The sequence below is a fragment of the Aptenodytes forsteri genome, unplaced genomic scaffold (assembly GCF_000699145.1).
Source record: "Aptenodytes forsteri isolate BGI_AS27 unplaced genomic scaffold, ASM69914v1 Scaffold66, whole genome shotgun sequence".
NCBI classification, from domain to species: Eukaryota; Metazoa; Chordata; class Aves; order Sphenisciformes; family Spheniscidae; genus Aptenodytes; species Aptenodytes forsteri.
The window spans coordinates 3,256,191-3,281,662 of NW_008795131.1; the positions used below are offsets into that span (position 1 = coordinate 3,256,191).

A 25,472-nucleotide genomic window follows, 5' to 3' on the forward strand; every position below is an offset into this window, starting at 1 on the left:
GAAAAAAAAAATCTCTGGCAAATTATCTGCATATCAACGTGGTGAGTTACCGCACGGCGCGAGTGTACGCTGTACCGCACGATTGGAGTGAATTAAGTTGTTACACACACCAGCCAGAAAAACAGTTCTCACTCTCAAAAATACTTTGGCTACTCTCTGTTTGGTTAAAGGTTATATAAATAGTAGCTTTAAGAAGGATAAAACAATCTCCATACAAAGCAAACAAATTCATTTGTAATTTATTGCTGTCCGATACAGATATACACATACCCATGTATAAGTGTATACTTTCAAAAAATTATCTGTTCCTGCACATTTATACTTTCAGCAATGTAACTAAGAAACAATGGAAACTTTTCTTCTTCGTGGAAAGGTAAATTCTGTTTTTTCGCTTCCCTTCTGAAACTCTAGAGTTTTTACAGGCAACTACAAAAGTCAGCATGCTAAAGCCAACAGTATCCTATCTTCAACACTTACCATGTGGTAGAAGAGAACTTTCCTTTTCCTCCAATGTATAAAGTTATGTGAAAGAAGACATTTTTCTAGTCTATAGAGAGTAAAGAATAAATTACAGTGATAAGATCTGGAAAAGTTTGGTTGGAAGTTAAGAGATTTTCACATCTGTGTCTACACATCCATGTCTTGGGAATAATGTATCTCGAGTACCAGTCACATAAAAATGCAAGAAATTGTTCCTCTCTCAAACGTAGCAAAACCATTCATTGTACTTCTGTCTACACTTTGACTAGTAGCTTACAACAGTGATCTGAGCTAGCAAACTAAAACGTTTCCCCTAATTTAAAATACTATTTAATGTGTGCATGCATTAAGAAAAATACAAAAATACTAACATACACACAACTTAATTCACCATCACATTATTCCCTCTTTGAGCTTGAATAAGTTAATTTATTCATGCTGTTCAAACTGAGTGATACTGCAGTGAATCTCCATGTAATACCAGGACGAGCTTGATTTATATCCCTTAAAAGTCACCTTTCCCTCAGTTTCTTAGGGCTTTGGATTCACCTCCACTACTTTTCCAGGCAGATTCTCACGCTGCATTATGAACAATAGTCCAATGTCACATCAACAACATCTGAGATATAACTTCTCATTTATTTAAATAAAAGTGATAATGGCACAGCCTTTCATAGACCTCATAGAGACCTTGTGCAGAACACATGAATACATCATACAACAGGAATACAAGAAATTGTACTGTTTGCAATGCTTTCTTGAAGCTTTCTGTCAAGATAAGAGAATGACTGAAAAAAAAGACATGCAGCCTAACCCTTGTACAAACGTTGTCTTCTTTTATAATACAGCTACTCAGATAACATAAACACAATGTACATGTTAACGCACCATTCCACAGTTTTACTCTCATGAAACCAAAAGAAATATAATGAAATAATTTAAGCCATTGAGACTCTAACACTTTTCTCTGGTTACCTAATACAATTTATGATCTATTTCAAGGGAAGATTACATTATTAACCCCTAATTCACAGAAATAATAAAATCATATTCCACAAAACAGCAAAGAGTAACCACATAAAACACACACCGAGGTCCTCCAACTATGAAAACTTAAGTGCCACTCAGTGCAAGTATCTCAGATACTTTATCCTACTTTTTGACAGGACAAAGCATTCAAACAGATTCAACAGGGCAGAATTGTACCAGACTTACTAGGAAAGGCCCAGCGCCTCTTTGAACCATAAAAGAAAAGATTTTGTTTAAAATCAAGAATTTCTGGTTGACATATTTCACGTTCCTTTCTGATTTAAAACACCCTGCTATGAAAGCTACCATTATTTAAAAGCGAAGAAAGAAAAGGGAATTCACCCCATTTCTCCCCACTCCTCACTTTGCTATTGTCCCCTGTATCTGTTTCCAGGAAGCCATATTCATTAGGGTTAATCTGCCTACTAAATGAATAAACAAAGGATTTCTCTGTCACTGAGAGGCCAGGTGAGCCGATATTATCTTCTAACACAGAAAATCATCCGCACAAATACATCTCAGGAAATTACCTGCTGCAATCCCACACCTGGGATCATTTGGCGAGTAGCTTAGAAACGTTGAGTAGATGACTGAAATCAAACTAATTATATTTTTTTTTTAATGCAGATCTATCAGCAGAAAAAAGGCCTTTCTAAAATGTGATGCAAAAAGGTCTCAAATGTCTTGGCTTACTACACTTACTAATATTTCAGAAAATTTACTCACATGAAAATGCTATATGGATTTGTATAATTAAAGTATACTGCTTACTTAGTAATGACAATTACCCAATGACTTACGACTGTCTCCAGCAGTGCCCGCCTTGCTGCACACTGCGAAAACATAAAAGTTTAGAAATTGTTGCTGTAAGAATCTAATGAAAGATACAGAAAAAAGGATCTAATTGACCTGCAAGAAATACTGACATAAATACAGCACCTAATATGATAATGTAAACCTATGCACGTAACTCATTGCACAGACCTAACTCAAAGCGCTGTTAGTTATCACAGTTCTGGTAGACATCACGGCAGACGAAGAGCTTCAGAAATGTCCTGCACGTTTGGAGAGTTGACACCTGAAGGATGATGATCTTGTGTAGAACCAAATACTGAGAGGTATTACGAGTATGAAGAGAGGTTGGGGGTAATCACCAAAAAAACCCAAAGATGAGACAGGAACATTCAAATGCTTAGATACAAGTGTACAAACCTTGCAGGTGTTATGGCAGAAGAGGAGCCAACGCAGGGATTGAGAACTATGGGAACTGCTGTGACAAAGGAGAAAGATGAGCTCAGCAGCTGCGATTGGGACCGATGGAGACGAGGAGTAATTCTGAGTATCAAGGAAACAAGAATGGAAGAGGTCACAGGATTCAAGAAAAGAAAGAAGTCACGCCTGGATAGAAACTTGTAGACATGAAAACCAAAGTTCACATCTCGGCAATGCTATGGAGGAAGAAAGGCCAGGATTTGAAGCTGGCCTGGATGAATGGTGCTCCCAAAGCTACACAGCAAAAGGCTCCCTTTCCCTCCCGCAAACACGGATTCTTTTTGATGTCCCTTATACAGCGAGCAAGAAGAGATAAATTAAAATTGAGAACCTAGAGAGCTCTTTGATCCTATTGCCTGGAAATATGTATAAGAATATTTTCTCCAGACGTACTTTTGCTATATATGGAAACCAAATGCTGACTAATCATATAAACCTTATGGTGCCTAAGCACAGCTGTAATCTGCAGCAGAACACTGTCACAACGGCAAAGGAAAATGTGGAAAACTAAGAAGTTAGCTGTAGCGCTGAGAAAGAAGAGAAAATGGTGATCAAAGGCACTGGAGGCCAGATTAGACAAGAGGGAGAGTTTCTAGCTGATTAGCTTTTAAGATACAAGTAACGTATTTATGACTTATTCTTGTATTACTGAACTTTAACAGTCCAAGTAATTATCCATTTTCCAAGTTTATAGAAAAACGATGCTATAGGAGACCTGCTGACTCAGGACAACAGTAATAGGACACAAAAGTCTGAATTTTGGTTTCTTGGTTTATAGATAGCACCAGTTGGTAGCGATAGAGCCATTTAGAGCTGTTTATCGAGACACGCCATGCGTCTTGGTTGGGAACAGAGCCGCCAGCTGAAGAAGGAGAGGTGAGGGTTGTAACCTGCCCACTTGGCCTTATGTTTCAGGCACACACAGGAACGGCACATGGACAGAAGCACATACACGGCATCGGCACTCGCGGTGACTGCTGGGGGACAGCATGGCTCGGCAGCAGTCGGGGGCAGCCTGGGCATCACTGCTCGAGTGCAGCTGGGGAATATGGGGACTTTTATTTCTATGGGTACTCCTTATCCTCTGAAATTACACCACGATAATCTGAAGAAATGGAACCAATTTCCCTTTAAAAGGACAAAACATATGGAATTTGTACATTCTTAAAGGGATTTCAATTTATGGGAATGGGATTATATCGATCCCCAAACATCAAGATGGAACCGCTTGGAACTTTTTTTTTTAAACTTGCATTCTTGGCTGCTAAGACTTTGTGCTGGTGCTTTTATGTTAACAGAAGTTTGTGGAAATACACAAATCCCTTTCACTAATGACTAAACATCAGGAAAGAATGCATAATATCAATAAATCTCCTTAAAAATGGGAGTAACATTCCTGAGTAAATCAACCTCAAGATAAACCTCTACAATGCTACTATTTATCTTTAAATCACTTTTTTTGATCAAATCATATTCCTTTAGGATACATTAGTCATAACGTGAGTGACCACAGCATTTAGGGAAATGACTCTACTGCATGTGCGAAAATCCCGTGGACTTCCCATAGTGTGGTTTGGAAGTCCACGTTATCTCGGTTACACCGATCATCTGAGGAACATCTCACCAAGCTACCACTGGCACGTGACCACCTTACACCCGCTTTCCAGTGGCATATTAAAGATACCACGTAAGACCCAGAAAACTAATACAGATCATTGTTGTTCATTGTGAAATTTGAGAGTACAGCAATACATAATACAGAGTATTCCAGTCAGCATTTATTACTGGAGTTCAGTCATTTACCGAATCCCCAGTACAAGCAATGGGAGAAATACGAACTTGAAGAACAGCATCAGTTCTTGCTTTTCACTTATCTTAAAGTGCTCTTCAGTATGGCATACCTAATTAATGCTTTCAATAGGTGTTAAAAATTCCTACGCTGTAATGCAGTAAATGCATTATGAACAGGCAAAGGCAAGTGGCTATAGTTTAGAAGCACAAAGGTGAGATAATGGCCTTCCACATCACTGAATTGTCAACCTCATTTAGCATAAAACATGGCATCTGGAGATTTCAAATCGTACAGTCGTTTAAAAATATATAGAATGTTAAATTAAATGACAAACACAGGACATGTCACCTTTTAGAGGCAGAAATGTAAAACCAAAGCATATGTTCTCCAACTATATTTGCTTCAGGATCAGCAATATTTTTGTAACCTCATTAGTTCTTGACTTGGTTTTAAACATGGAAGGATGGTTACACAAATAAGTTACAGGTCCTCCACGTAATATCCTCAATTATAAGTCAATCTCTCCTAGCAAAATAAATGAAGAATTCTGGGTTTAACTCTTACAGAGAGTCTGGGAGGTGAAGACAACGAGGAAAAATTTCTGCAAGCTATTAGGGATGAAAGTTACTCTGTATTTTGAGCTCTGAATCGAAGAGGCACGTGTAAGTATCTAACTTTCAAATCTACATTTACAAACAAATCCTGCGGCCTCTACGTGTGCTGAACTCTTACTGACAACCCCAGAAGTCCCATGCGGTTAGCACACAGAAACGGGCCCAAGCTCAGCTACCCTGATCGAGGGCCAGCCGCTGTCTGCAAGCGGTTTATCTGTCTCTGCGTGGCACGGAGCCTAAGCTAATAAACTGTAGCTGGCTCCATGCAGAGCTAGCTCAGGTCTCGGCACCGTGGTCTTGTCACCGCTACAGCGGGAGAGCACCACGCTGAGACCGCCGGGCAGCTCTGCGAGGAGCCAGCCCGTGGGTGGCACAGCCAGGGCCGCGGCGAAGGCGACAAACCCCACTCCCGAGCATCCCGCACGGTGCTTCGGCTCTTCCACTACCCTCGACTGCCCAGCTCCCTGACCCCCTGGCAGAGGGAGAGCGGACTGTGCGCACATCCCGCACTGCTTCGGCTCTTCCACTACCCTCGACTGCCCAGCTCCCTGACCCCCTGGCAGAGGGAGAGCGGACTGTGCGCACACCCTCACCTGCGTTAGAGGCTGCTACCCATCTGACATATCACTGTACTTTAGTCACATCACAGCACTTTAGAGCACGCGTTCAGCACTTCATGGCATGCACAATCTTTCACTGAAGTGTTATTAAAAGGCTATAACTAGGCCAATAAAGCTGAATTTTATTTGTCCACTCATAGCAATGGGAAAGCGGTGCCTGCTGATGACATTAAACAAAACATCACACCCTCAATTCAAATTCTTTTTCAGCTACCCGCTATATAGGCAGATCAGTTAAAAGTTGCTGATTTAACAAACAGCAGGGTAGTGCTGAAAAGTAGTCATGTCAGGGTATTATACCAGATAGAGCTGGTGCCCCTCTATCCTCCCCTCCTCACCCCCCATCGAAAAGGATCTTTTAGCATGAATAATATTTGATACTGCCTAACGATCAACAATTAATAGTCTTCCTGAGCCCTGATCCACAGCATCTTTAAGCACATGGTTGCACATTCTCCTGAGAACCTGCTTCAGTAAGGATGGATTCTCTTTCTTCGCAGGCACTGTAAGAGTAGCACAAACCAACAACAGTATGATTTTTTTTTTTGCAAGCCAGATTCCCAAAGTTTCAGTCACATGTTTCATTGGAGAGAAAGGAAAAGGCATCAGCAAAACTTTGAAATAAAATCATGAAATAGTGAAGCACTGCTTGCAGTTTAGCTTATCGTGCATGAAAGTTTAAACTTTGCTTTCAACCTCGGTTTTCCAAACATGCTGCCATTCACTATAATATGGGTTAAAAATAAGAGAAAGCAAAGATGAAATGTAAATGATTTAAATGCATGCATATGTTCTTTTGTAAAATGCATAATGCATCTGCAAGGTTTTTCCTCATATTTTGGACACAAATCAAGGGGGAAATGGTTCGCTTATGATATAGTGAATTTTTTATCTAACTTCAGTGGTAAAATGTACTTCCATGTAAGCGTTTCACTGTATACTGTTTGTTGCTGCTTTTTTGGTTTGGTTTTGGTTTTTTTTTAAAGCTTAAATAGGAACACCAAAACCAAAAGACTAACACAAGAGTATTTCTTCTCCAAATTCTTTCACGGCAACTTTCTGTTTGTTAAAAAATCCACTAGCAACACAAACAACCTTGTAGAAGATCTATGGTCAATTGCCAAATATGACATTCAATCACAAGTAAGTTTAGAGAATGTTATGCTTACTTTTAAAATATATTTTAAGTGATGGTCAAACAGTATAGCACACAGTGATTTGCTCAGCATTCATGCTGTAAACAATATAGGCGAATGTCTGAAGAAGTACTTTTTCAATTAATGCAAATTCAGTTAACGGAAATTGTCCTGGTAGCAAAGAGCTAGCAAGATCCTTACTACAACAGTGGCTTCTACTGCTTTTTTGTATCAAGGCAAAAATACCTATGGACTATCTTTCTAGAGGCCTCCTTTCCTGGAGCGATATAGTCAGGACTCTTTGCAGGGTCCTAACATTAAAAGAGGCTATGAATTACAGTTTCCAGTTCCTGTACCGCATTTCTCACATCAATGGCACCCTAACTTGGAGCAAAGGAAAAGTAATGCAAAAGCCAATGACGGAGCCAGTTACCAAGACTAATGCTCAAACCTAACCAGATACTCACGAGCAAGCATTTGGCCTCTGTGCCAAAGCCTAGCAAATTCTATGAATTATCCAGAAATACAGGTGGGTTGTACACAGCCAGGGCCAGCTGCATCTGGGACAAAAGCCCAGGCAAGCGAGCACGTGTAGGTCCCGCTCTCTCTGAGCAGATGTGAGCTCAAGGGAAAGCAGCTGTGCTGGACGCCCCTACAGGTATTCTACACAGCACACCCTGCACAAGAGGCACAAATGGTTGCCCGCTGTTGCTGGAGGGAAATATTAGGCAAGAGAGACTTGGCAAGCCTGGGATTTCGGAAGAGGAGGGCCTGCACCCCACTTGACCTGGGGACATGGGATTTTTGATAGAACTATTACAATCACAGAGCTTATAAAATGTATTTGGAAAGGCTTTCGTGTTGGTTTTGGGATAGCATACGAAGGCCCTAGGAATCCACTCTGAGGCCTTAAATCTGTGGCCAAACTCCAGCAAAAACCATATGTTAGTCATATTACCACCTTTTTCTTTTCCCTGTTCTTGCTCCATTTTAAAGGACCACGCCCTGCACAGTAAACGAAAGACAGCCTCAGGGCAACAGAGGCTCATATACCACTTCTCTTATCTGGAGAAATCCCGTGCTAATGATGTGAATAATCCCAAGTCTGCTTTCTGTCATTTACTGACTGTGACCTGCTTGTTTTCACCTTTACAAGGGGAATAGCACCAGAAGGTTTATGTACACTTAGTACTTGGCTTTACGTGCTCCCTTTAAGACCGTGCATTCTTTTTGGAAGGAGGCGAGCCCCAGGCAGGCTGTCCCCCCAGCAGCCAGCAGTGGTCCAGACTCTAAGAGATCTCCTATTTGCAGAGCCCCCACAGCTGGAGGCACTGCCAGCAACTCTGTACTTGCACACGAGAACTGGCTGAGGAGGAGGAAGGTGACAAACAGGGGCTCCTTTCACGCCGCACTCCCCTTCCCGGCTGGTCTCTGCAGCAACTGCTTGCTGGCACCAGCTTTGGCTTTTTGTAGCACTCCACCCATAGCTAGAGTACTAACCGGCACCCAATTTAGCTTTGGTTCTAATAAAAAGTGAAAGTTAAAAGCAAGGCAAGCAGCAGATAAAGCACTATTAAAAACTGGCTGGGATCATGCCAGGGACAGAGTCCAAGGCAGGGGGAGGAGCCAAGACGGCTGCAAGCCGATGGGTATTTCACAGTATCGGATAATTAAGAAAAACAAAATATTTTCCATCTGGTTTTTTTTACCCCTTACGTCATTGAGGCAATAAAATATATACAAGTAAGTACCAACAGACTATATTTCAACTTAGATATAAATATTTATTTCCAGCAGAGAACATCCTTCCTTCAGCAAGGAGAAGACAGGGTGAGGAGGCTGTGATTATAACACCTTCAAAGTATTAAACTCCCCCTTAAAATAGATCAAATGCCTGGCTAATTTATCATGCCAAATAGCTCTGTTTTAGATGGTATATACCTAAACCCACACTTCTGCTCACTCACCCATATTACACACTAATGAACAATAGCTAAAACCTGCTGATTTTGGATTAACAATGGTGAAAATAGGTACATATGCTGACATTACATGAAGAAAAAACACATGTGAGGACCGATGCTCTTGTTTAAAGCTATTTCAGTATCGATCCAGATATAGTCTGTGTAGAGAGTTTGTGTAGAGTCTTTCCACCATGAGCAGTGGGTTCGACCAGATGAACTCCGAGATCAGACACTAAGCCTCTGGTGACTTATAAAAGAACACATTTTTATGGCTCTGGAAATATTAAGTGTCAAACATATTATTACATAGTAAAGTATCATCTACAAACCAATATATTATCTGTAGAATGAGGAAATACAAGTGAGAAGAAAATTGGAGATTCATATTGAAAGTAATTTCTGGTATGACACTGGTGGCCGACTTGCACACTGCACAGCTGAGAGCTCAACGGCTGCGCAGTAAACCAGCAGCTTACCAACTCCGTCCTCACCTTCTCCTTCCTTTTTGTGCAGAGTGTTTTGATTTAAAATACAGCACTAGTATATCTCACTACTTGGAAAAAAAGCAAAAATCACAAACAAGCCACCATACTTATTTTTAAAAGCTATTTTTGCCATCTAATGAAGAGGAGAATATAAAAAAAATTAGGATTCACTATGAAACTAGGAGACGCTGCTTAGCAGCTGCCACATCACTTCCAACTGTTCTTGAAAAACCAACCCCAAAAAACGTTCTTATGAAACTAGGAGACACTGCTTAGCAGCTGCCACATCACTTCCAACTGTTCTTGAAAAACCAACCCCAAAAAACGTTCTTGAAGGCTGCTTCATGCCCAGTTTTACACCTACAGATTTAATTGCTCTAAAGAGGCCATCACAACCTATAGTATTCAGGTAGTTGCTGTGCTTTAGGGACATGGACATCAAGCCTCTTTGGGTACTTTACAGGCAGGAGGAAGCTGAAAGACAAAAGGAAGAGTCCACAGAGCCCTGAAGACAAGGGCTGATGTTCTGGAACGGTTCCTGAAAGCAGGGGAAGACAAGTTGGAAGATCTCAAGAGGACCAGAACCAGCAAGCAAACCTGACAATTAAAAACCTAGTGTCTGACAGAGACTATAGTCCAAAGTGGAGGAGATACGCTTGAAACAAGAAATAATGAAGCATATTTACAGGTTTTTCAAAGCAAATGTGGAAATCGGTGAGCAAATACTTTGAAGGACAGCCTAATTTAGTGAAATAATTAAATAAGAATGTCTCTATTATAAACTGGAAAACTGTTTCTAAATGAAAGCTATCCCTGAAGCAATACTGACTCTAAAATTCATTTGCAGATGGATGTTCAAATATTCTTCTTTTAACTTGCACATCTAATGCCATTTTAAGAACATTTCAAACAGTCTAGATTAATAGATGAGCTCAGAATATATTACAAACTTATAAAAATATCAAGATTTGTAGAACGATTCCTTTAAGCACTGTATAAGAAGAGCAGAAATGTCAATGAACATGCTTCTTTGCAAATACTGTACGGTGTGTTATTTCTGTGCAATCTATAAAAACACAAGTACAGACACTGAGGTTTCTGGATCTCTTGTAAGTTTAACAGTAGCTAGGAGCTCTTAGATCTCAAGCTATAATAAATATTGTATCCTACAGGAGCCCATCGGGAATCTCAGCTCATGTGTTGTTCCATAGAAGATTGTGGTGTCAGATATGATTAGAATCAACACTTTCCACTTACTCCCACTTACTCGGAACTTTAACTACCTACGCAGAACACTAGCAACAACTGTTAATGAAAGACAATTAAGGGGTACGTACAACAATCTTATATTCAGAATGAGTTTGCATTAGCTACTGATATACAAAATACCTATTGTGCATTTTGGATTTTTTTGCCCCGCATAAACAAACAGAAGGCATTTACATGCTTGGACCAGACCATGCTCTAGTACACCGCTATTTTTCAGCTGACAAACCATTATATGAACTGAAGGTGGCTTCCCCAACTGAAATTTAGTATGTAACACTTAAGCAATAAGACACTCCACTGTCTGCATTAATGGACCACTGGTACCTGCGTCAAGTGGGTTGTGTGACATGAGAACAACTGTCTTTGAGCAGAGGACTGCACCAATGACCATTAACGTGGCCCTTGGAGGCCTCGTTGCAACTTATCTTCATATATAAAGAAAAACCCCATTGCCTTGTATTTGGTTATTATGTTGGTTAGGTCACAGTTATGCTTTCATCTAGCTATGACATCAACATGGAAATTGCTGGGTTTCTTGTTTGTCAGAGTTTCCTGTGAACTATCAAAAATCTCATTAGCAAGATGAACAAGGTGATCAGCCTTCGGGGGATTAAGCACCTTGAGTAACTTAAGTTGCTTAAAGTAACATTCAACATAACACAGTGGTGTCTAGAAATTGTTGATTTTTGTTTTTTACTTGCATCTGTGAAACTAACTTGCATGTCGCACCATTATTTTTTAGCTGATAGACACTTCTGTGTCAAAGCACAACTATCTTAGACGAGATGAAGTGCTTCAATTACTATGAGCCTCCTCAGCTAAACAAAAGGCAAACCGAGATGAGGAATAACCATCTCCCTGGTCACTAGCAGGGTAGCAGCTACCCCCTGTCACTACATCATGCTGCACAGAGTGAGTTCCCATCTCCGGAACTGACAGACTAACCCACCCACAACCATCATAGGGAGGCAAAAATAAATCAGTATATAACAATTCTGCTGCCTTTCAGTCACTGTTCCCATGCCCTTCCTCTCCAGTATACTTCTCCTGCCTACAGAAAACACCCACCAGTGTTTCAAGACATTAATGCTACTCCACGTATCCCTGCAGCTGAGTCTTTTCCCAAGCCAGGCGATGATCCAGCAGCAAGTGCCCAGTCAGTAGTGTCAGGTCATTTTAATTTCTCTTCACATCTCCACAGTCTATAGGGCATAGCTGTTTCTAGATGTAATCATGTATACTGCATTGGCATCTTGGAGCCTGTTGAAGTCAGTTCTGTCTTAAGGCTCTCTTCAAAAATCATCAGATAACGTTTTCTCAAATTAGATGAAATAAACCAAGTTGAAAAAATTGTAAGTATGAGAATTTTGTATTATGCAGCTCACATGCACACGCACATTTAGCAAGACAGATAAATAGGATGGAGAGAGCATGGGTGCATGCAAGTGTGTGCTATTGCACCCAGAAAACAAAAAACCCCCAAGTATATCCTACGCTCTATCACTATTCTAGGAATAATACATAAAACGTTTTTCAAATAAGTAACATAAGTGTTGTAAATAGGTATCACATTAACAGAATTCGCTCAGAAGTTATACCAGGAAAGAACCATAACTTAAACGCATTTAAATTTAAGCTGACAGAACGTAGAAGTACAAAACAAGCAGTGCTGGGTACGTGGCTTTGCTGTTGCTAAACAGGTGATGCCCCCTAAGAACAGCTTGTTATATGACCATTACTAAAACCTCTCAATTGCTATGAAGAATAGACCAAGGGCCAAATCTCGTCATTGGCTTCAAAGCTCAGCATTATACTCGGAGGATCTGAGCACAATCTCTATCTGCAACAACAAACTACCTTTATACCATCCAGGTAATTACAGGTTCAGGTCAAGGACTCCAGACCATATTGATTACATCTCTCTGCAACAAGGACCCTCCAGCACTGGCCGGCTCCACTCAAACAGGGCAGCTCAAGCATCCGTGACGCCAGGACTCCCTGGGCCCTACCAGCGCCCGTAACGGGAAACCAGCGACCGCTCAGGCCTGTCAGTTATTGCCTGTGGCAATAAGGACAGCCTGGGAATTCATAATGTTGGTGACTTCATCTGCCAGCTGCATTCACACATCTTTACTACCTGAATAACTGATCTCTGCTACTCCAAGGCAGCACTTTCTGATGTACAGCATTTGGGAATAAATATTTGATCGCGCATACAACAGAAAAGAGCTCAGATGGTTTAAGGTGTGACAGCAGAAGTGTTTATTAAATTCCAAGTGAGAGCATTGCTGGACAGTAAAAATTTGTCCCATGGTCCTTATCTCACAGGTGTGGTGATGAACAATAAAAGATCCTTAACAGGCAGAGGGGAGGGAGGGGAAGCAAACTCCATCCCCCACAAAGCCCAAGTCAATTCTGTTCATTAAATCTTCTGCAAGCAACAGGCTATCTGTCCATGACCAGCCAGTCGCACACAAAAGAAAGGGAAGTACTAAATTACAAGCCAATTTTAAGTGGGCATTGATTGAAGTAACCAGAAGAGAGCTTAGTATTGTCAGAGTTTCATACAACAGTAATAAACAATCTTCATTAAAAAATGATGCGTGCATCCTTAAGAAGCACAGCACATGCCAGGTTTTAGAAAAGAACATAAAGGTTCCCCACGCCCCATACACAATCAAAGAGAAAAAAAATGCTCAGGATGTTTTTCTTCTACAATTTAATTTCATTCCTTAAAATCCTTCCCACTCTAACATCTGTATTTGTCCTAAGCAAGAAAGAAACGGAGATCTCCTCCAAGTAGGAAAGGAAAAGGCTGATGCAAAACAGAGATCAGACAACTACTTTGTCACTTTCCTACTCTGCTGACAACGCAACAAAATCATTACTTGACTGATGGGTAAGTGTCAAAAACCTCTTTGTATGAGGGAATAAACAAGGCTTTTCATAAACACACACACAGATGCACACACATTTTTTTTAACTGAGCAGGACTGAATTAACAGCTATGACTGAGCGTACCTGAGTACCTGAGCCCTTCAACACATTTGTTACAGTTTAAGGGAAATGCTTGCCCTTTCAGACTCAACACAGCTGTGCAATCAAATTTACTGTGATCAGGAACTGCTGCAAAATCCTTTCTCTAGAGGTTTACTATTTCTGAAAGTTCAGAGTTGTTGTTCTGTGCCAATATCCTAACGATCCTACACCCTTTAATTTCTGCATTATTTATTAGTAGTAGAGTTCTATCAGGTTTGATTTTCAGGTAGGTAACATATATGACATGCATCATTCATCCACAGCTTATAGTATAAAAATTCAGAAAGGTGCCTGGAAACATTCAATTACACGTCTAGCCTATGCTTGTATTTTCTAGATTAGTCTCCATCATTCTGTAGATATCCTCAGCTAGCCGAAAATCGTTATCTAAAGCTAGTCACATCAAAGAAAGGAACAGCATTCAATGTATACAGGTAACGTAAAGTTTTCAAGTCATGCCTGTAGCGTGGTCTTCTGAAATAGAGCCAGCTCATTCTGCAAGAACTTTTTTTTTTTTTGGTCACACTACAGATTTCTGTCTCAGGGTTGGTTGTGTAAAGAGCGTGACCTTCAGCTGCAGCATCTCCTGCAGACAGGGCACTTGTAAGGTTTCTCTTCCATCTCTGGTGCCTAATAAAGTCTTAAATGTAACCTGACTTACTAAGACTTACCCCACCTTTGTTAAACCCAATGCAAGCAGCCGATGGCCTCGGCACTTCTTTGGAAAGGATGGACACACCGACACACGAGCACACACGCCTGCTTGCCACACACAACGTGCATTTACTATGTGTACAGTAGTGGTTCTTTTGCTGCATTATTATTAAAGGCTTCCTGCTTTATACAGCTTTAAACTCAGTGTTGTCCCTTTAACATTTCTAACTGCCAATCTGGAATAGCATCTGGAACTACAGTGCATTTAATCCTTGAGGGTATATTCTCTCTGTGATGCATATGACTAAAATGGGTGCATTGAGGGACAAATGTCCAGTAGCTTTAGGTGACTACATTTTTGCAAACTTTTCTTAAAGATTCAGTTTAAAACAAACAAAACAACAAAACCAACAGAGAATATCTTCGCAGAATTTTAAGTCAAGATAACCATATTGAAATACGCATTTTTTAATTTATCCAAGTAGTCTTTACAGATACAGCCATCCACCTTGAAAACACCATTGGAAAGTCTCATGATTGATTTTCGTGTATTAGAGTCTTGTACTTCTTAAATGAAGATTTTTGCAAATGATCTTGTGAGAGAATATTGTCATTAGTATACCATAGCTTTACAGACATATGAAAAATCATGATTAAAAAAATTACAGAAATTTCAGAGTTATCACCAAGGGGGGAGAGGAAGAAAGCTATCAAGAATGGCGAAAGAATAATGGGGGATGATAAATATGTACTTGAAATCTTTTGATAGGAAGAAGTAGTGATGGAGTTAGATAAGAAGAGGCTCCACGCTGGTTGCATCTCTAAGCAACAGGCAATCAAACAGCCAGATAAGCATCTTCATAAAGTGCAACAGACTCGAATGCATGGGTCATAACTGAAGAATCACTTCCTGGTTCAGCTTAGGTAGTAAAAATTTATGACCTACTTAAAAAATCCTTCAAACCTAAAAACATATTTTCCAGTAAATTTGTTTTCCATAAAGAAATGTAAGCCATTTAGGGCATGCCTTGGTAATAGCAGGAAATGAGAATATTTACAGTAGTGGAGTATAACACAAAAAATGCAGTGTCATACATGAACAGCATTTAAAATAAAACCTTCAGATTCAGAGCTGAGCTTAATGTAATTTTCTGCACATCTCAAAGCTGGGAAGAAAAGAAAGTAAGCATAAAATACTCTTCTTCCCTTTGCTGGGCTCTGTTGCAAGAATAGCACGAGATCTCAAAAAACAGTGCATGTTTTTTCTTGCATCTCCTTTACTCTGTAACAGAATTCACACCTCTGTATCATCACACATAATCTGGCACGTCTACCCTAAATTTGGACCAATAATTTCTGCACGGGAAAGGACGAGGATCGGGCAATATGAAAACTGCAAATAGATGGTAAAGTCCCTGAATCAAAAATCAATTCAAACCCAAACTGTCTGGCAGTGAAGTTAAATAAAATACTCCTATCAGCATGTCCCTAACAAAATCCATGTATTGTTTATAAGAAACTTATGAGGTGTTACAACAAAACCGAGTCACTGCTGTACAGTAAATATATTTTCAGTGTCATAACAATGTATACAATTGACTTTGGCAATTTTAATATGGACACACATGTTAAAGGCATTACCAAAAGAGCTTCATCACATTCACTTGAGCCATTTCATATTAAAGCCCCATCCACACTACAGGAAAGGTTGTTTAGCATAGAAGAGGTACGGTCCTATGTAGTTCATTGTTTCTATTGTAGATGGAATAACACAGTTTTAGAACGTGTTATGGTTACAGAATGGTTACATTTCAGAATTAATACACACCCCTGCTATAGGTAATGGCATTGCTCTGTTCATACACCAACCCTGATAACCCAGATATCTCTAGCTGTATCAGCTGGCATAGTCACATTGATAGTGAAGACCAGCTATGCCATTAATCACTCTGAATCTGAAGTGTCAGATCCACAGACAGAAGCACTCCTATGATTCAAGCTTTTAGGTGTAACAGCCATAGATGAATTAATCCAAAAATTCATAACTGATGCATTTATGTTTTCTTCTGTATCAAACAATTATTTTCAAAATTACTTTGCCATGTACTAAAACAAATAAAATTCCCTTTAAATAACCAGCATCAGAAGTTTGTCTAAGCTCAATGTGAATTAATTTAACAAGTTTTAAATATTTGAAAATGGAATTTATAATGACAATCCTCAATACCCAAAGTAAATGTAGTTATTATTGAACTCAGTTATAAACACATGTAAGAAATATCCTGTAATACCCAAATAAATTAATTTGGCAAACAATACAGTATCTTGGACTCAGAATTTATATCAATAGCAAACAGAGTCTGGAACAGGAGCTTTTATTTTAACTCTCTTTAAAACAACCGTCAGAAACCAGTTTCTGTATGTGTTACAGTCTCTTTTTACAGTTTAACCTCAATCCAATCAGCAGTCTCCAGGGATTTTCAAATCACTGAAGATTAAAATCCTCTCCGACTTGACTGTTTGACTAATGCTGTGTGTTTAATAATTCTACTTGTGAGAGATTTTATTTGACAAAATCCTGCTGTGTGGACCCTTCAGACACTATACAGCTGTACTAGAATATAAAGCTCTGCTGTCCTTGTTTCTTTATACAGACTATAACCCACCACTGAGAAAAAAAAAGAAAACTTTACAGTACATATATTACTATGTTGATATTAACATAACCACTGTAGTTTTAAATTTACACGCTCTTTTAGAGCAGAGTAGTGAAAATGTGCCTATTACACAAACATTAGATAAACTATCCTGTTGTCTTGACTGTTCACAGAAATCAATTACTTTTATGATTACATTTCAATGAAAGCTATTTTATAAATGAGATGGAACTGTAGTATTCTATGCTTTAGGCATTCATTAATAAAAGCATTTCAGTGTTAGTATTTGCAAATGTTCTGCTTTTTAGTTTAGGCAGTTTTTAGCATTCTATAGCTCATGTTAAACTTAATGTAAATACTGTGTTCATATCTTACCACAATGCTGTGACTTCAGATTTGAGCGGTAAGAGGAAAAAAAGTCATCATTACGGTAGCTTTCAGTAAGTATTTGTATAAGACAGCACTTACCCTATTGTGCAGCTGAAAATCATGATATCTTTTTAAGTATATGGCAATGGTTAGTAAACATGTTACCAGACAAAAAAAGACACGATTGATGAATGCCACGAATATCAAAGAAAACATGAAATCAACACGTTTCTACCTGAGGTAGCATCAATCACTGTTGAAACTCCTCTGCGATCAGAAACTGGACGTGATGACCCCGGCATGCTAACAGGTTCTGAACGAACTGGCTGAATCCTAAATAAGAAGTTACAGTTACCACCTGTGTCAAAATCATTGCTCATGAGGGCTGTAATTAAATCACAAACCTGAATCAGCTGAACCAGTTAAGCAACTATTTATTTTTAAATCAGCCAACTGTTGAAAACTTTTGTTTTCCTTTGCTTTGTGCAGCCAAGATCTGGATAATCCATCCAGAGACAGATTGAAACTCTACACAAAGTGAGTATCCCCAAACTATGTCTCAGATGTGAGCTCTCAGAAAGCCTCAAAGTAAAAAGCTCACCCTACCCAAACCGGTTAAAAAGCCTCTATCAACCCTCCTGAACAGCAGCATTTTCTTTGTTGGTTTAGGAGAAAAGACACATTTGTAATTGTCTACTCCTTTCGTAACATATATCTATATTCTTTTTTTTTTTTTAATTTCTGCTTTCTTTCTGCATATGTATACATATATACAATAAAAATATATATATATTTGACAGCTATATCCTTACTTGTGGGAGTAATTACATGCAAGGAAAAATCACACATTTCAAAACCATGTATTTTCAGTCCAAGGACAGTCTGCCCAGTTTTAATGGGATTAGTCATATTATCCATCTCTCTTGTTTTACTCATAGGAGTTTCAGACAGAGTTCCAAACAATCCACAAGTCCGTACCACAGAACTTTGGACTTCAAATCACATGCAGAGTCAGAAGCACGGAAACTCATTAAATCTTGAGAGTTACCGGACAGGACACAGAAACACATGGTGCAGAAAGCAATTCTACAAAATCACTAGCTATCAGTAAATATAAACCCACATTTAGCTTCGCTCTCCTTCCTTCCCTTCCCTAGGCCCACCCCCTGCCCCCAATTCCAAATCAGCCAATGTCCAAAACCAAATGAATTAAATACATGGAAAAGAATTTCAAGGAAGGGAAAAAAAACCAGGGAGGGGAAAAACATTCCAGAAGTTCACTCACTGTTCCAACACACTGACCGCTCCACAGTCAGCATCTAAATCTACGGCATAAAGCTCCCACTCACGTCTGAGAAAATGAATTTATTAAGCAATGCAGAACCTGTGAAAGCCAAGATGACACTGAGCAAGGCCACCAGACTTTGCAGTGTCTTTCACTGTCATTTACCCAAGAAGGGGCAGCAGAAAGGAATCTAAGCTGCTTGGCCTGGATGAATTTTTATTGTTGTCGAGCCACATGCTCTTCTAAGGCTTTCATCTGGACAAGCTTGATGAAAACTATTACACGTTCTACACAGATGGCCTCATTTAAGCATGAGGCAAGTTATTCACACAACAAATGTGAAACAGCTTGGAAATTGATTTTATTTTTACCTGAGACTGTTGAGATCAAGATCATCTGTATCGAAGTCCAGAAGAGGCTGCGGGGTATCACTCGGACCATGCGACTGCAGCACTGAAGAACTGGATGAAATGACAGTAGTTTGGCCCGAGGGATGGATTGTTTTGAACTGGAACTGTGGACCCATCCACAGGCGTCGATGAGGCCCGGTGTGAGTCACTATTTCGACCTGCGGGAAGATGGGGAAATGCTTAACAAAAAATTGCAATATACTGAATGGTTCCTTCAATACACTGAACCCCGAGAATCCTGCTGTTCTCAAGCGAAAAGAGTGTTTTGTGCCATCAGTTCGGAGGAATGCTGAACAAAGGAAAATTCGGAATCTAGCTTTTGCTAGAAAGTGATGCTCTAGCCAAAGCCAAGAGCTTCTTGTGGAGCCTTGAAAGCCCCTGAACCACCAGCTTGAGGACACTGCACCCCGGTTCTTAAACTGATCTGAAGACCGACACTCCATCCGGGCTATCACTTCACCTGATCCTGTTTCATTCCTCCCCTGCCATTATGAAATACATAACTCAAACGCTAAAAAGCTACCCTTGTGGTGTAACAAACAGGGGAACACATTTCCACCTGCATCTACACGGAGTAGACGGAGGAACTGAAAGCCTACCTCACCCAGAAAACCTCAATCCTGACCAGGTCAAGGGATGCACTTTTTAAAAGCAAGCTGTTACAGCTTTGTTACGGCTGCTTTCTAAAAGTTCACACATTAAACAGCGCTGCTTCACCTGTATACAGTGCGAACTGTATTTCAAATCAAAGCTCATAATTACTGTTGGCATATCTGAGGATAGCGCTGGCAGAGACCATCTTGCTGGAAAGACTTGTAACAGAGCAATGTGAAGTGCGCTGTGCGACACCCAACAGCCCAGGTCACACGCATTACTATGCAGATGTAATATAAACATATATGTGCAACACATGGAGTTTAGAAGGGCAGCTACACACACACATATTCATTTAACCAAAATTCCAACAATTAAAATAGAAGGGTGTTTGCTTGCAGTGAACAACCACATATACACTAAATAATAGATGTATATGAGGTATGTATCTGTATGTATGTTTATATGTAGATATACGCACAGACACAGAAGCTTCTCAGTTCCATGCCTACTTCCAAAAGGCACAGAGGATACAGATGGTGTGTCTAACAGACAATAATTTCAAATACTCAGATTTTCCTCTAGGTATTGGCTCCCAGTGAGAGTCTAAATATGAACTTTCGAAAAATAAGTTATTTCAGTAAATGAAGCATCCAAAATATTTTAAAAATGTCTTTTCACGCTGATAACTATAAACCTGATGAGTATCAATTCTGGCAAACTCTTAAATAAGCCAACTATAGGAATGCAAACAACCATGAAAATTTAAGATGGTAATGCTGGAAACATATATGATCAGGAAAATTTGGCCTTGTAAATAAAAGGGTAAACAAAGCGTAAGTCTTCTGTAATACAATTTTAAAAATCAAAAAGAGTCTTTAAAGATCAGAAAAAGGAAATATGAAATGAAAATATTAAGCTCTGGTGAACTCATACTTTTAAGATGACAAAAATAGACTATTAAATTCCTGTCAATTTCTGCTGAAACAATAACCAGCTTCACAGCAAAAATGCACTTTAGTGAGGAAATTAATACAAATATATTTTTGTATATATATGATATAGATGTATACTAGTAGCAATTCTTAACTCTTTAAGAAGCAATTTTAAACACTGGATAATGTTGTTCTAAGTTCTCGGCTAACGTAAGACGACAAATGGACAGCCTATTTAGCACTGTTTCCATCTTTGCATTTATCTTAGCGTAACTCAGATTGACTGTAGAGGTTTCTGAGGCAAGTAGCTTTTATGTAGCAGTGTAAATTAGGCCACAGATAAAGTAATCTGTATATTTTAAGCTTGAAACCATCAGTGTCACAGAGCCGAGAGGTAAACAGATGCCTTTGCAATTTTACTGAGGCTACGGCCAGATGTTCCTATTCACTCTCCCGTTGTGTGCAGGACAAACATATTGTATCTACTTCACACTGACAGCACACATTACCCACTGTTCTAATTGAAAAGTTGAAGTGAAGGGCAGTGTTTTTTCACTGCATGCTGTTGCTGTTGATAACAACACTTTAATTTTGAAAAACATACTTGCACTTTAGGCATAATCTGAAGTGGCTTGCTTAGAGAATGCTAGCATCTTCATGCTCAAAAGAGCTATCATCACTCTTTTCACTTAGCAAAAATTAAACATTCTGGAAGCATTCTCTGAATTATCTGTGTTCTATAACATCACTTGTTTTTTTTTTTTTTTCTTATAAATATATTTACTCTTCTAGAGGGATAAATGTGACGAAGTTCAAGCAGTCTTAAGTTCCTTTGACATTTTATATCTTCCAAGAATTAGTAATAAACCAACCGCTATAATGTAGATTTACCTTACTCTTTTTCCCAAGGTTGCCCACGACACCAGAAAGTCACCAGAACAGTAAAATAAGCTAAACTATCCAAACAGTACTGGAGAGGATAGGTAGAAAACTACAGGTGAAATCTTGGCCCCAATGAGCTCGGTGATAAAATTCCTGTTGACTACACTGACAGTAGTTTCATCATCTTTATGCTCTTACGACAAATCAGAGACAGCATAAGCAAATAAGATACATCAATGTGCAGCCACATCTGAAAACGTGGGCCAGGTAAGTGGATTCACATGAACAGATTCCCCAATGAATGCCGCTCCTGGACCAGTACATGTGGAAACCTAACTTCTCATTTTAGGAAAATGCTGTGTATGATTTATTCACCAGTGGGAGAAGCAAATCACATCCATGAATATTTCATATTTATGCCATACACCCCAGCAACACATTTAATGCATCACTCCCATAACAACATTGTTCTTAAACCAAAGGAAACCCACCTAATTTGTCAGGATGAATACCGTGTATCAGGTACCCTGTAACTGCTTTGGTAAATCCAGAGCATTTGTAATTTTTATTTATTTATTTAATTCTAACCTTTTATTTCTAACAGGAACTAATTCTCAGTGTATTATTCATGACCTACATTCTTAAACTAAAGTTATGATTTGAGCCAAATAGTCAAGTATGTACTGAGTTCTTAAAGAGAAGCTTCATCAACCGAAACAAAGCAAGAATGGATAAAACTACAAAGATTTAACCTCATATAAAAATATTCCACCAAGCAGGATCATTTTAAAGCACTGTAGTATTTATATCTAGCCATAACTGAAAGGAAATGTCAGTAGGAAATGCAGGAACTGATAACCAGAAAAAGAGGGAAGTAAACCAGTTAATCTACCATTTTTATGTTAAAATGCAGTAAGTACAGCACAGGTCACAACTGAAAAGGCATCGTCATCTTGCCAAGCCAACTTCCTTTATCCATGTCTGGAAAGGACCATGTCAGGAGAAAAAGGTAGAGAGGTAACTTTCTGTTGCCAACTTAAACATCCTATTTCATCCTCAACTTCCCAAGGATGTGACTTGTGCCAGTAATGGTGGGGGCTTTATATGGCTTTTAATATAGCTTGTGTAGTTATAAATGTATATTTATATTTTACATATAAAATGTAAAGATCATCAAATTCATACCATGTTAAGTCAGGAGTGAAGTCAGTTTTACACACAGCAATACCCATGGCCCACTAGAAGCTTACTTTCCATTTGGAGGAAAGTTGTGAATTTTACTTCCAGTGGATACTATTACTGTTTCACTCCTGAACTGGAACTCCCCCAAAAAGCATACCTGTGAAAGCCACTCTTCATCCTCTTGCCCGCTGTGGTCAGATGCTAAGCTGTCATATGACTCATGTCGAGTGATCGGTCCAGGGCTCCCTGGTGGAACCACTGAAAAAAACAGGAAATTGAAAAATCAGATTTACTGTTAAATGCTTTTAAAAAAAGCTTTTTCAGTAAGTTATTGGTACAAGAACATATATATTTTCCTAAATCTGTGACAATATGTTGGAGCACAGAAAGAGCTCAAATATTGACATCAAAAGCAGTGAAGAGACTTCTGTTCTTTGACTTGAATGTATACATACAGCCACTATGATAACCCAATTGGCTCTTCTTCTTTTAACCTTAAGTACTAAATGAACATACAGAACAGCCCAGTACAGACGACAACCATCTGTCTTGAGGAATTTAACACTAAGAAATGCCACTGTCAATGATGTAAGCCTTTTCTACAAACTTTTCAGAATTCAAACTATGCTAAGGCACACTGACAAAAGCTATCCTGAGGCACTGGTACATGTACCGACTTCGAACATGGCGTACTTCCAAGACTTCATGAACTGAATTATCACTCTCATTTTGACATTAATGTAGTTAATTTAAAGTTGGTTTCACAAATAACTTGATTTTTAGGATTTGACTTTTTTTCAATTTAATTAGAAGTGCTTCATTATAATCTTGGTGTCACCTTTCCATTACAGTAGTAACAATATATTAATTAAGAACCCATAACAAAGCAGAGTTTGATGTTTAATTTGCCACAAAGACTAAATACTGAGATTATTTCACTGGACTGTAAAATACCAGAAATTCTGTATTCAAGTGTTGCATTGCATTATAGAAATACTGTATAATAATTTTGGACAGATAAGAAAAACACTTTTTTCAGCTGCAGGTGACACTGATAACTAGAAAGATACATTAGTTCAAGCTGAGGGACAAATTCATCAGCGACTATTAAACACAACAGTCCAGACACAACCTCCAAGAAGCCCATAACCTCCAAACTCCCGGACACTGGAGCATCTGCTTCCAGCCACTACCAGAGATCTGAGGCTGGGTAAATTTTTGCTTCGACTCAACATCAGACCTGTCCACAGTGCTCATCATCACCTTTTCTTGACAGCACCATGAAAACCCTTCACTACTATAACTGCTTAAATACCTAAGTCTCTACTGTTTTCAAAAGACTGGTACAAACAAATAACCTCAATTCACAGAGCAAAACTAAGTTAATTTTGTTCCTCTATTCACTACTCTCATTCATTTTCATACGGACTCACTGCAACAGAAAAATGCAAGTTCTTCAGCTCTGTAGACTGCACAATACCCAAACCCACTTCTAAAACTATTACCATATATACATACAACTTTGGAGAAAATCACAATTTAGTGTTCAAATGCTACCACAAAAAAAGAGAGAGAATCGTAGACTCATTATTGTAAAGATTAATATTTCATGATTCCTGGTCCTTGAGTCATTTAAATGTGTAAGCAAAGCTTACAGCCTAGCTACTTTACTTTCTATGGCAGTAGCATTACGTTGCTCTAACTAAAACTTCACACTTGAGAAAGCTGAAAGAGTTCAGGAAAAGCAAAATGCAAGCAAGCACCCCAGACAATAAGACAGGTGGTATTTTTCATTTTCTTGTACCTGCTTACTGTCAGGGGCCTGTTGGAGGCCTGGATTCAATACCAAGAAACCATACCCACTTTGAGGGAAGAGCAGACACCACAAAAGCAAATTAAAAGAAGCAAATGCAACAATGGTATTTTTACTTTGGTAAAACAAGAGAGTTTTATGCTACAGCGTTAAGATACCGGACAATCCTAAAATTAGAACAAGTATTTTTATATTCACATAATCTAAAAATGACTCCGTTTTTAAAATTGATTTTTAAAAACTGTATTATTACAGGGTTGACCTTTACGTGTCAAGTTTCCATCCACTACAAATTTTTACAGCCATGTTGTAAACCCCTAATAACGGGAGTTTATAATGGCAAAGCAGACACAATTGTAACCATAAATACAGAACGGCGCCTCTATAATATAAACAGCACAGGGTTTTCATAAATCCATACACTATATGAAATAAAGGGATTTTCATCCTGTTTGTATAAGTGGGTATCTCAACCCAACCTCAGCTATGGAGCCATTTCTAACACCTCTGTATCGCTGTGTGTCCTTATTCTGAAACCTGCAATATACCAAATTCAGTTCAGGGACTAACTTGTTAAAGAATTATTTAAAGTGCTATATACATTAGGGCATATTCTTACAAAGCATCAAGTTTTTCCCATGAGATACTATGCATCTGCCATATTCATTGAAATCAATACAATTTGTGCCTGCACGTACGTGTACATACACACCTCAGCAACCACAGACGTTATTTCAGTATTGCGTGTTCATCAGCTTTCAAGATAATACAGAAATTACATTCATCTGCTTCATTACAACCGTGACAGATCTAAATCAATGACTTACGGATGCGTCTGCCTAGCCCGTATCAAACTCGTATTAAGAAAATACACATACCTTCCTGGATTACAAACAGCTGACGATTCACAGTAAATATCTGAATATGAAACCATAATGCCCACACTTCTTCCTCACCAGTGAAGTTTATATTTGAAGCCAACAAAACAAAA

General features: G+C 39.0%; 1 protein-coding gene across 7 annotated transcripts in view; it reads right to left on the reverse strand.

The window, feature by feature from the left end:
- The window catches only part of BCAS3 (BCAS3, microtubule associated cell migration factor), a 386,307-nt gene that overhangs the window by 188,943 nt on the left and 171,892 nt on the right, over positions 1-25,472 (reverse strand). For all 7 annotated transcript variants that reach the window (XR_657522.1, XM_009278231.2, XM_009278229.2 and 4 more), the window contains 3 exons: positions 22,826-22,926; positions 19,037-19,233; positions 17,616-17,713 (listed from right to left, as the gene is read on the reverse strand). Coding sequence is in view for 6 of the 7 variants with exons in the window: in XM_009278231.2 (XP_009276506.1) it covers positions 17,616-17,713; positions 19,037-19,233; positions 22,826-22,926 (396 nt within the window). In the remaining variant the exon portion in view is untranslated. The remainder of the gene's footprint in view (positions 1-17,615; positions 17,714-19,036; positions 19,234-22,825; positions 22,927-25,472) is intronic.